The sequence below is a fragment of the Vespa crabro genome, chromosome 3, assembly GCF_910589235.1.
Source record: "Vespa crabro chromosome 3, iyVesCrab1.2, whole genome shotgun sequence".
Classification (NCBI taxonomy): Eukaryota; Metazoa; Arthropoda; class Insecta; order Hymenoptera; family Vespidae; genus Vespa; species Vespa crabro.
This window is the reverse complement of record NC_060957.1, coordinates 11451341-11463869: the sequence shown is the minus strand read 5'-3', so window position 1 is coordinate 11463869 and position 12529 is coordinate 11451341. Positions and strand designations below refer to the sequence as shown.

The following is a 12529-nucleotide window of genomic DNA, read 5'->3' as shown; positions in this document are numbered from 1 at the left end:
GTATATAAATAATGTATATAGATAAATGATACTCTTCTTCTGTCATAATAAATTTTCATTCTATTATTATTTATTCTAATTGATTGACTTTCTTCATATTAATTTTTTGATACCAAATTCAAGAAGATACCTATGACATAATATGTTTTTGTCTAATCAACACGAAGATTTTTTAATAATTTAATTTATGACACATTATTATTATAGATGTGTAAACGGATATGTTTACATACATATGTACAGATGTATATATTGTTTTTGTTGATAAATCGTTTTTCTCGAGTAAAAGAAATAAGTCTGGTTAAGATATATCTTATCGCGTATATTTCAAAAAGAAATAATCCTCTGTAAATTTTATTAATCTCAGAAAAGATTACTGAATCCTTGATTACATCATTTCATTTATCTCATAATATCGTAACTTTTTTATTTCTATCAAAGAAAATGAAAGTGTATAATTATTAGTACGATTGATAACTATGTGTTATTTAGATTTATAAGTATATAAGAAAATTATATATACATATATATATATATAAGGCAATTATATAAATAAATAAATAGATATATACATACATATATATATATATATATATATATATATATATATATATATATATATATCATTTTGTACGGCAAAGACATCCTGAGAGAGCATCGATGTTTAATCGTCGGAATACGAAGGAAGATGATTCAGTAACATGATTGATCCAGTAACAGTCGAAGTCGATCAGAGGTTTGATTTTAATATCGTCATACGTAGCCAAGGACTATTAATTTAAAATTAAATCTATAAGAGAATAAAGTGTATGATAAAATGGCGAAAACAACATTTATGCTAAGAATGAGAACGATCTTGATCAATTTTGATGGGACAAAGTCCTATTTTAAAAACGAAGATTTATCATCAAGGACATATCTTTTTGAAAAAATTTTTTATTTGAGAAAAATTTAATTTAATTTTTTAACACGATTCTTTAAAAAAAAATAAAGTTTTTTCAAAAATTCGAAATAGATATTTCCTAGATTAAATCTTTGTCTCTAAAATGAGATCTTGTTCATCAAAATCGGTCTAGAATTACGTTTGTTCTCATTGATGACATAAACAATAACAAAATCAGGGATAGTGAACAGTTTTAAATCAATGTTTATTTGTTATCATAAACGACTAGTGTAATGAATTAATTCCACATAAGTACATTAGAGAGCATTATATTCGCAGCGATACTATAGCCATCTACTAATACATCGGTAACTAAATTTTATCAATGAATACGAACAGTAACGCTCATCGTGATAAAAAATCAAACTAATGTAGTCTTAAATAGATATGGAAGAAATTATATTATCAAACGTTGATGCACGTATTGGGTGATCTGATGATTCTCATGTGTTGTCGCATAATATTAAAATTATAGAAAATATATTGTCTATGTATATATAATATTTTATTGTGATTATAACAATTAACTTTAAAAATACGGCAAAATGTCTTATATGTTATCGCATCTTCATAATGGGTGGCAAGTTGATCAAGCCATTTTGTCCGAAGAAGATCGAGTAGTTGTAAGTTTCATACATATAATATAAATAATCGAGTTTATAATTATTAAATAAACAATGATGATGATGTAATTTCTTATAATTGTCAATTTATCGTTTTTTTTTCTTAAATTCTCTGTGATGATATTTTTGTTAGGTTATTAGATTCGGTCATGATTGGGATCCAACATGTATGAAAATGGATGAAGTACTTTACAACATCGCAGAAAAGGTTAAAAATTTTGCGGTAATATATTTAGTCGACATTACAGAAGTTCCTGATTTCAACAAAATGTAAGTTTACTCAATTAATTAATTATTTCGTCAATTATATTCTTGTAACGATAAAAGAAAATATTAGACGTCACAAATCATTTTTTAGGTATGAGTTATACGATCCTTGCACAGTTATGTTTTTCTTTAGAAATAAACACATAATGATTGATTTGGGTACAGGAAATAATAATAAAATTAATTGGACACTTGAAGATAAACAGGAAATGATTGATATTATTGAAACAGTTTATAGAGGTGCAAGGAAAGGACGAGGTTTGGTTGTATCACCAAAAGATTATTCTACAAAATATCGATATTAATTTATCCAATAAAGTTACTTCTTTAAAATATAAAAAATATTGTTTTATATTAAAACGTTGAACTAATTAAGTGTACTTCACTGTATGGTTTGTATATAATAGTACAATTGCATAAATGAAAAAGAAATTATAGAGAAATATATATGTATATATATATATATATGTATATTTCCTGCATTACATTTTTATAATATTTTTCTAATAACAATAAAAATATATAAATTAATGCTTTTACACTTGTATAATATCATGGTTACAATTACAATCAATTACCTTAAGTTTTTCCTTATAATTAATCTTTGTACGTGATACGATAAAGTATTTTATAAGAATGTTTTTAATATTATAAATGTCATTATTAATGGCTAGTTTACAATATATACATTAAAGGATTAATCAAAGAATTAAAGTAATTTTACCATGTTTGCTTTACACGTTATGTTTAAACCTCATTATTATAATGTTCTGTAAAAAGAATATATTCTGTTATTTATTTATAATGAATTAGAATGTATTTAATGCTTTAGCTTAAGTTGCTTACTTTGATTTGTAAAAAAGTAATTTTGTAAAAAATTTGTCTTTCTGAGTTGTATATAATTCATATTCTGCTTATTAAATTCATTACAAAAATTTTTTGATCAATTTTGTGCTCATTGAGTCAGACATCGACAAGGCACATTCGATCATATATTTGTTCATATTTGAAAATTTAGTAAATATTGCAATCTCCTAAATAAGATTCATTATCAATATTAACAAAATGGTTAAAAAAAAATTTTTTTTTTTTTTCAGTAGTATATAATATAAATATGGCCTGAATAATAGTTTCATAACAAACAAAATATCTGTTGCGATCTATATATGTGAGAAAGTCACATACATGTTTCAAGATTTACTGTAAGGCTGCCATCCGAATTAGTAGTTTCACTTGCACTTTTGGAATTATTATCATGCATTGGATCCACATGAGGTGGTTTATCTATATTATAAAAAAAAAAAAAAAATAAACTTAATGTTATCTTTTATTTTATCAAGGAATCTTAATTAATTACTATTACTTTTAAATAACTTACATGTTTTTAAAAAATATGGATTTTTAAGGACCTGCATTATACAGTTATATATGTAGGTATATTGACTCTAAAATTATAAAAAAAATGTTATCAAAGTAATTAATCTGTTACATACACATAATGACCTTTTTCATAATTTTCAATTCTATTGCATACCTCTCTTTGAACCATATTTATTCTATAATGTCTTAATCTATAAACAGTTCCGAACACATCTAATTTTCTATTATCTCTAAGATATTGTAAAAGTATATCAATTGCTATTAAGGTACCTGTTCTACCAATTCCCGCACTAAAAAAATACATTTACAACATTAACACATTATTTTTTGTATGTATTATTCTAGAAAAAATAATGTTCTTTAATATAATAATACCTGCAATGAATAACAACAAAACCTTTATTAGTGCCTATATTACGACGCATAATTTGGCAAAAATTAATCATTGAATCAAAATCCTCTGGAACATCATGATCTGGCCAATCTTTAAAATGAAGATGTGTTATCGTTTTTTTCTTATTTTCCTATAAAAATGAACTAGATAAAATATAACTTATAACACAAATATAATAAAAATATTTTCTATTAAATAGAAACCTTTTGTAATATTAATGTCCTTTGAGTGTATGTTCTAAAATCTAATTCGCTTGTACATCTTATGGTTATATTTTCATATCCAAAAGTTTCTCTAATTGTTGGATAATATTGATGGCATTTTACCTGAAAAATAATGTATAATACTATTTTATTCCAATAATCAACAGTTTATTAATATTATGTGAAATAATACTTACTTTACCCTTCTCAATTAATTGAGTTAACATGACAATAATATTTATTTCATATTGATCTATCATTCTCCAAAAATCATATATTGTATCTTCTTTTGGTCCTTGACAAGCTATATATTCATCCTCTCCGCTATAACCCTATCATATAATTTATATATTATCATATACATTAAATTCATTATATCTTAATTTACTTACTTTTACAAATGAAGCATTAATATAATCGGTGTTAGGATCATTATCAATTACTTCTAATTTCACTCTTGAAAAATCATCTGTAAGCATAAAATATGAAATTAATATGATTTATGTATAGAATCATTATGTTTAAACGAAATATAATTCATACATGGTAAAATGTCTGAATATCGATTCTTTTTTCTATTAGCTTGCAAACAAGCAGTATTCGTTGGCATCTGTAGATCCACGCTCAAAGTTTGAAGCAACCTAAATTCATTACTTAATTTACCAGGATTGTCAATAAGTTCTTGGCAGTGCGCAAGGAATTTTTTTCTTGTAAATGGAGTAGGCAATGGTGATCCAGGCATATCAGAATTTAAAACTTGACGAAATATTCTGTAATGACACAAATAAATTATCTTATTTATTAATCTAAAACTTATTTTTATAATTTAAGTCATTAATCGTAATGAATCAAATCATTAAGCAGAATTTATTTATGCTGAATCTTATTAAAATATATCCAAATGCAATGATATAAATTATAATAAATAATAATTATTGATATCATACAAACAACTGTATCTAAATAAAAAAAAAAGAAAAGTAATGAAAAAATAATTCTCAAGTTGAAATAACAAATTCTAATACACGCACTTTATCCAAAAAAGATATAATGATTTTCTTCGCCAAAAGTTCAAAGCCATAACTAAATATAGTGACTTAACTGTAATGAAGCTATAACACTATTTGTATTATTTTATGTTAAATACAATCATGATAAATATATTTAGTGCAATTAATTATGATTTTGTGGTTAACCATCACTTTTTGTAACTGCTGTGAAGTGACACATACTCTGCATTCATGACAAATGCATTCAGTAACCTTGGTTGTTATAGCTATAACATCCTTCTGAGTCATAGAATAAATATTGATTATTTCTCATAAATGTATAACTGATCAATGTGACTAACTATATGTGTATTGAATATCTTAACATTAATTAAAATATGATTATTTAATATTTTCATATTAGAAAAGTTCCAAATTATTTAGAAGATTACACAAATAAAATAAAAAAAAAAAGAAGAAGAATTTGAACACTTACGTGTACGGAGAACATCTTCGTACTAAAAGCATCATCGTCGTCAAAATCCCCAAAAATAAAATTCCAAGAACGATTCCAATTACAACGCCAACGTTTAACTCTGCATCTATAATGACATTCTGTAGTTAGAATAATAAAAAAGGATGTAACGCGTAGCTTTTGTTTTATTGCAACATCTGTTTAATACGAACTTGTCTTTATCAAAAAAGCAGGCGAATCCCTAAAACCTTTGGAAGTAAATGCACGCATTCTAACATCATACCATGTATCTGATTTAAGTGGTCCATTACAATACAATCGTTTATTTGTATTAGATGATATTTCTTTACAAGCTGTGTCTTCACCAAGTACATATTTTACTGCTTTTATGTGTCCATAGTCAGCAACATAATTTGCTAAAATGAATACACAAATATTTATAAATTGTATATTCAAGCAGAGAAGTTTTTTTTTCTTTTTTCTTTTTTGTTTTATTTATATTTTACTCACGAAAAGGATGCCAATGCGATCCGGTAGCTTGATAAACTATAGAGAAATCATTATTCATGGACTCCTCCCATGATGGAGTATCTGGCCATGTTTGTTCGGTCACATTAAAACTATTATTTAAACCAACATTAAATCCTTTTTTTGAAACCATAATGGCATAATATTTAATTAAACCATTATCATTAGAAAATAATGGAAGCAAAATGGTGACTGATGTAGTAGATCTACGTGCTTTATATGGATCTATGCTAATTGATTTTATATATTCTTCATTAGGTTCTGGTGGACCTGCAATAATAAATAAAATCATAAATATATATATATATTTGTATAAAAGCAAATATCAATGACTTGGTATGCATTATATAAAAATTATTAGTGAACATGAGTCTTATAATTAATAATTTAAAAACAAAGTGTGTATATATATATATATATATATATATATATATATATATATATAAATTTGGGGAAGAATGAAATACATACACTTAGCAGGATACAAAATATCACTATAAGTTGCTGGTAAACTCCAAGTTTCAACATCTCTAACTTTAGCTGATATGTTAAGTGTATAATTATATTCTGATTTTAGTGATGGAAGAACCATTGAATATACATAATTTTTCTCAACAATTTTACTATAATTTTTCTTAATAGAGAAAATGTGTGGATCATAACCATTTCTTATACCATGCACCGACACAAAGAAAGACTCAATTTTTCCATTTAAGGAACATGGTAAATCCCATGTTACAACTGTATCTAATTGATCATTATGTATATCATCACATTGATCGTTATGTTCATTTTTTGTAATAATATGTGAAATATTAGAAACGATTCCTGGAACTGAAAAAAAGTTTATACATTATAATCTATTGAAATTTATCGAAATTTATAGAAAAATAAAAAATATTATATAAAACATACCTCCTGGCAATGTAACAAATGTTATCAATTTACTATCATCACTCCAACCTGCAGCAGTTCTACCTTTTATACTTACGGTATAATTTGTGTATGGTTTCCCATTTAAATAATCTAATGATGTACCAGTAATATTTGAAATGATAACAGTGCCAAAAGTATCATTAGTACACCAATCTGGTCTTTCGAAAAGTGTATACCATGTAATTTTTATTTCAAACGCTGTCAATATTCCTGGCAAATATATAGGATTCTGCCAAAATAAAGTAAATCGAGTATCTGTTATATTTTTGACCTTAATAATGGGTGGAGATGATACTAAAAAAAATTAATAATATTATTATATTCTATGTCTGTGGTATGCACAATAATATGCATTTCTATATAATATTTACTATCTTCTAATGTTGTAACATTTACTGGTTCACTTAACGAACTGTTTCCTGCCTCATTGACAATAATTCCCTGGCATGAATATTTTGTATAAGGACTTAAATTTGTCACAGTTATATTTTCAAGCATAGGTAATTTTATATGTTCGTCCAAATTTTTTTTAACTTCTCCTGATTTTGGTAGATAACCATGCCCATTGATTTTCACATAATTACACATAACTATTATAGATTTCAGTGTACAATTATTATTTAATACCTTTTTAATACACCATGTTATTGATATATTATAAATTCCACATTTACTTGCATGTACTACAGGAGATTCTGTTACTACAAAATTAAAATAAATCCTATATAATTATATGGCAATCTAATTTATTAAGCAGATTTTTTAATGTCACTGTGTTACATACTACTTTTATTTGTTTTTCCCTTTGTAGTAGCTAAGGTTCCAATTGAAGATATTTTATTAATGGGAATAACATAAATCATATAGGAAGTACAAGCATGCAAATTCTTCATAACTTCTGAGGTATTTGTGGTAGACTTATTATAAACACATAACGTGTCAGATATTGTAATATTATATTCTTGGACACATTGATAGCCAACCATTGGTGGTAGCCAGTGAATGCTTAAAGCAAAATCACCAGGTTCTGCGTTCAATGATTGTGGCTCACTTGATGCTATGGATGAATTATATTGATAATATTTATATTTCTATATATATATATATATATATACATTACATAATCATTTTTTTCATAGCTTATAATCTTAAAAAATCTTACTTATTATTTTTGTCGTGTTGTATATACTTTTTCCAGGCGATTCTATAGATGACGAAGATATTATTTTAACAGTATAAAAGTATTCCGTACAAGGTTCAAGACCCCATATAATATAGCTTGTAGTATTTGTAATACTAACACTTGTATTATTTTCATTGCAAGAGTCTTTAATGCATTGTATGATCTTATAATAATCAATACATTTAATATATTTTTCTGGAGCATCCCAAGTCAATTCCAACCCAATATCACCATCTTTTAGCTTATCATTAGTAGGTATATTAATACGTAAATTTAGAACATCTTCGATGTATGTAACTAAAATGTAAATATGTGCATTGGTCAATTTTAAAGTGTCTAATAAAGTATCAAATGTATACACGTATGTATATTATAAATGATACTTACGATTAGAACTTGTTTCTCCTGTTGTATTATAACCATTTGATCTATTATGTCCTGCGATTACAAATACCTCAAACGTATAAGGTGTACATGGATTAAGTCCGGTAACGTTATATCTTATATAAGATAATGTATTTGATATATCTTCCGTTTTTTTAATTTGATCATATGAATATGTTACAATAGTATAATTAATAAGAATATTGTTTATAGCTGAACATGGCGCCATCCAAGAAATTAATATTCTTTCGGTATCTACTGCTTCTATCATCAAATGCTTTACGTCTTCAATTTCTAAAACTATATATAAAAATGTACTTCTTCTATTTCTTTTTTTTTTTTTTTTTTTTTATTATTATTTTTTTATTTTTTTTATTTTGGATTTAATAAATAAAATATTCAAACAAACATACATATATATATATATCTTTTTTTCCAAGTAAATAATCGTAGTAACAAACCGATAAAATTTGACCAATTTAAAATAGTGATTCTCAACTTTATATATTTCATATAATTTCTGGAAATATATTTCTATGTAATTTTGATATATTTTTTATGTAGATAAATAAAACTATAGTTATAGTATATTGATGAAAATAAAATAATACATATATACACACATATACGCACATTAAATTTTGTACTTAATGTATGTACGCTTTTCATGGAATATATCGAAGGTATATATGAAACATACGTTGAGAATCCTTAATTTAAAGAAATGATCATTTTTTATCACGATCATATCAGATCTTATTATTATACGCAACGATTATGAATAAATCGTTCAATAAAATATTATTTTACTATTAACTATAATACGGTATAAAAAAAAAAAGAAAAAAATTATATTTACGACATAGGTATTTTTTAGACTCACCCATTCCATTTGACGCGTTTGTTTGTTCGCACAGATCGAAATGAATTTTTAATGAATCTTTATTAAACTTTTGTGAAAAATTCCATTCATCGTATTCGACGTCCTCATAATTTTCGGACGTTATAGAACTTTTCGTAGGCATATCAATGTCTACTTCCGTTTTATTATTAGATAAATTTTCGTTCTTATCGAAGAAAGAGTATTCTCGAATAACGTTCGATATTATTCCAGAATTTGTATTCCTTTCATTTGTATCCTCCTCTCCGAATACGTAAAAAACTCGTAAAATGTAAAGCAACAATTGTAAACGTTTTTTTAGTATCATCTCTTTCAACTTACTATCTGTGTTATATTAAAAAGAAATAAAAAAAAAATATATATATATATATATATATTATTTTTTTTGTATAATTAATAATATTATAAGATATATATCGTATTGCATTGTATATTATATTATTGTATATTTTACGTGTTAATATTATTTATTATTATTATTTCGTAGTTTAATTATGTTTAACAATGTTATTATTATTATATATTTTTATTAATGATCAATTACGAAATAGCGTAACATTAAAAAGATTAATATATTCTATATTTTCCTGATCAACGTCCAACATTGTTAACAGGAAAGATAGAAAATCATTCGCGAAAAGATAGTTTTATATCACGGGATGTAACCGATGTAGGATATAACTTGTTATAATCGATAAAATAATATTTCTGGATAAAAATGTGAAAGAGAATTTTTAAACGTAACAATATCTACATTGTCTTTTTCTTACGAGGTTTATACTTGTAATCGACAGATATGGTAGATGATAGATAACGATTAAAACAGTAAGCAAATATAAAAAGAATAAATTTATAAACCAGATTTCAAGTAGTCAGTGAAATTTATCATATTACTATTTTTATTAAGAAATATATATATATATATATATATATATATATATATATATAATATTTATAGAATATTTATATACACAGATATAGATATTCGTCAATCTTATCGAATTATTTGAAATCAAAAAATTCCGAAAAACTTGATCATTCAAATTTGAGATCGATATTTGATATAATAAAAAAATATTTGATATGCACAAAGAAAAATAAAGTTATAAAAATTAAAAATTATAGAAAGTCTGGAATTCGCAATATTAAATTATAGTATATATCATTTGAATCGTGCGATAAATTTACGTAAAGATTGAATATTCTTCTCTCTCTCTCTCTCTCTCTCTCTCTCTCTCTCTCTCTTTCTCTTTCTCTGTCTGTTGTAAAGCTTATTATTTCTATAGTGACAACTTGCCTTCATAACTTTTACTCGATCGTTAGATCCAATCAATGTATTTTGTTGTTTCTTTTTTCTTTTCCTTCTTTTTTATTTTTTATTTATTTATTTATTTTTTTTTCCCTTCAATAAACACAACAAACACAAATTTCACGTTTTACACTTTACGCTAGTCTCAGGATTATATTCTAATAAATACACTATTATCGACATAATTGGTATTGACTTGAGAGAATTTCAAGGATTACTAATATTTCAAGAACGTGGAACTTTAAAAACGTTATGGCTTCCTGATACTAATCATTGTTCAACTTACTCATTGACAATCTTTCTCGTTATGTTGCCTTTGCTGTCCACTGATATCACTGATAAGAATGTCCATTCTCACTCAAAGTGACACTTTCGCGATCACTTTATTGATCAAACATAAACTACTATAGATCTTTTTCAACGATCCGAGATATTTTTATATTTTTATCATAAAATATACAGTTTTTTAATTATTTCAATGGTTAGTTATTATTAATATTCGCGAAAGAATTGTATACATTTTTCTACTTCACGATCCCACTATTTTCTTCTTTGTGTTCGACGAGCAATTTCTCTTTTTTTTTTCTTTTCCACGATTATATTTATCATTTAATTAATATAATTGATCTTTTTAAACTTATAATATCCACTTTAATTTCCTTGTACGTACTCCAACGTATTGAAAGAAAAAAAGTTTTTTTATTCACTATTCACATATTGTTAATGTAAAATCAATAGTTCTAACACGTATTAGTGATTACTACTCTCAAAAAATAAATTTAATTTTGTATATAATAATAATAGTAACGATAATGGGGGCGTGGAGATAAAATAGTGTTTATGCTGGAGAGAAAAAAAATGGTCATAGTTATGGATAATAATTGGTGAAAATGCTTATGACGAGATTAAAAATGGGCGGATTTTAGAAGTAGTGGGAAAATTAGCAAAGGGATAAATTTATTTGTGATTGGTGGAAATAGCAATTGTGATGGGAGGGAGTAAAAATGGGCGGAGTTTAGCGAAAACGTGGGATGATAATTGAATTGCGTTCAAATCTTCCTTATCGACTACATCGAAATCTTCTTTATCGATGTCATTGGAAATTTTTTATCGTTAACTTCGCAAACACGTGGATGGATACAAAACAACGAGTAAAATAATATGAGAGAAATCCCAAATAGTATTGATTTATATATTTTAAAAAGAATTTAATTATTTTTTTTATCTTACAGTTAAATTTGTATCCACGGAGAGATATCGATATTGTCGATAAAGATGATTCTGATTCATCATTCCATTTTTTGTTAAGCCACCCCTTTGCGAACCACCACCATCTAAACCAGATCCATTTATTCTTATTCAACACTCGTATTTCCTTTAATCATAATACTCAATCACGTCCATTTCCTTTCTCTGGATATCTGCATTTCACTCCCCACCTCGTGTTACAAATTTTATTCAGAAATTCTATTGCGATAATATATTACTATTCATTACCTGTAAAATTTCCATTTCATTCTTCGATTTTTTCCAATAGAATATTATCCATCGAGAGAATAATTACACAGTAGAATCTCAACATCGTCTTGAAGTAAAATAATTAATGACGATAAATATAAATAAAGATTTGTAATAAGAAAAATAAAAAGAAAAATAAAATGAAAAAAAAAAAGAAAGAAAGAAAAGAAAGAACAATAACCATTAAAATATCGTAAAAAAAGAACGTAGTAGTATGACATGTATCTTGTCCCTAAGACACACTCGAACAGACTGGTAGCATCCGCTGATGGGACAACGGAATACGACACCATGTGCTTCTTCAAGAGCCTCCCAGGAGTCTCAAGAGCAACCCCTATAAAACTTGTCAAAAATAGCGTAACTACTTTGAACAGTAGACCTGCGCCTTTGTGGAACTGCACGTGTACGCCAAATTATCCTTAGAAATCTTTCTAGCAGGTCATTTTTCTCTAAATAAATGTGATTTAAGTCGCAGGTATCCGCATTTTGTTTTCTA

At 25.7% G+C, this 12529-nt stretch overlaps 2 protein-coding genes across 10 annotated transcripts; one reads left to right on the top strand and one right to left on the bottom strand.

Annotated features, from left to right (window-relative positions):
• Window positions 1-1314: 1314 nt before the first annotated feature.
• LOC124422714 (thioredoxin-like protein 4A) lies at window positions 1315-2175 on the top strand. The gene is made up of 3 exons (XM_046959546.1): window positions 1315-1566; window positions 1700-1836; window positions 1925-2175. The coding sequence occupies exons 1-3, from the start codon at window positions 1489-1491 to the stop codon at window positions 2136-2138; spliced, it is 429 nt and encodes a 142-aa protein (XP_046815502.1). The 5' UTR covers window positions 1315-1488; the 3' UTR covers window positions 2139-2175.
• Window positions 2176-2310: 135 nt separating this feature from the next.
• On the bottom strand, window positions 2311-12510 carry LOC124422711 (tyrosine-protein phosphatase 10D). Of its 9 annotated transcripts, XR_006941907.1 has the most exons (22): window positions 12013-12509; window positions 10802-11936; window positions 9189-9530; window positions 8309-8605; window positions 7901-8218; window positions 7523-7795; window positions 7110-7439; window positions 6718-7032; window positions 6274-6636; window positions 5785-6072; window positions 5487-5690; window positions 5296-5401; window positions 4354-4580; window positions 4203-4279; window positions 4008-4142; window positions 3811-3933; window positions 3589-3737; window positions 3368-3503; window positions 3212-3278; window positions 3019-3117; window positions 2680-2867; window positions 2311-2603 (listed from the first exon to the last, which is right to left on the bottom strand). XR_006941907.1 is itself a non-coding variant. In XM_046959543.1 (21 exons), coding segments are annotated over exons 2-21 (3855 nt in total). In that variant the 5' UTR covers window positions 10806-11936; window positions 12013-12510; the 3' UTR covers window positions 2311-2601. The 9 variants fall into 9 exon arrangements, 2 of the variants coding, with proteins under 2 accessions (XP_046815499.1, XP_046815498.1); XR_006941905.1 differs by having other exon boundaries at window positions 2680-3117; XR_006941908.1 differs by having other exon boundaries at window positions 2680-3117; window positions 10504-11936; window positions 12013-12508.
• Between the last annotated feature and the right edge of the window lie 19 nt (window positions 12511-12529).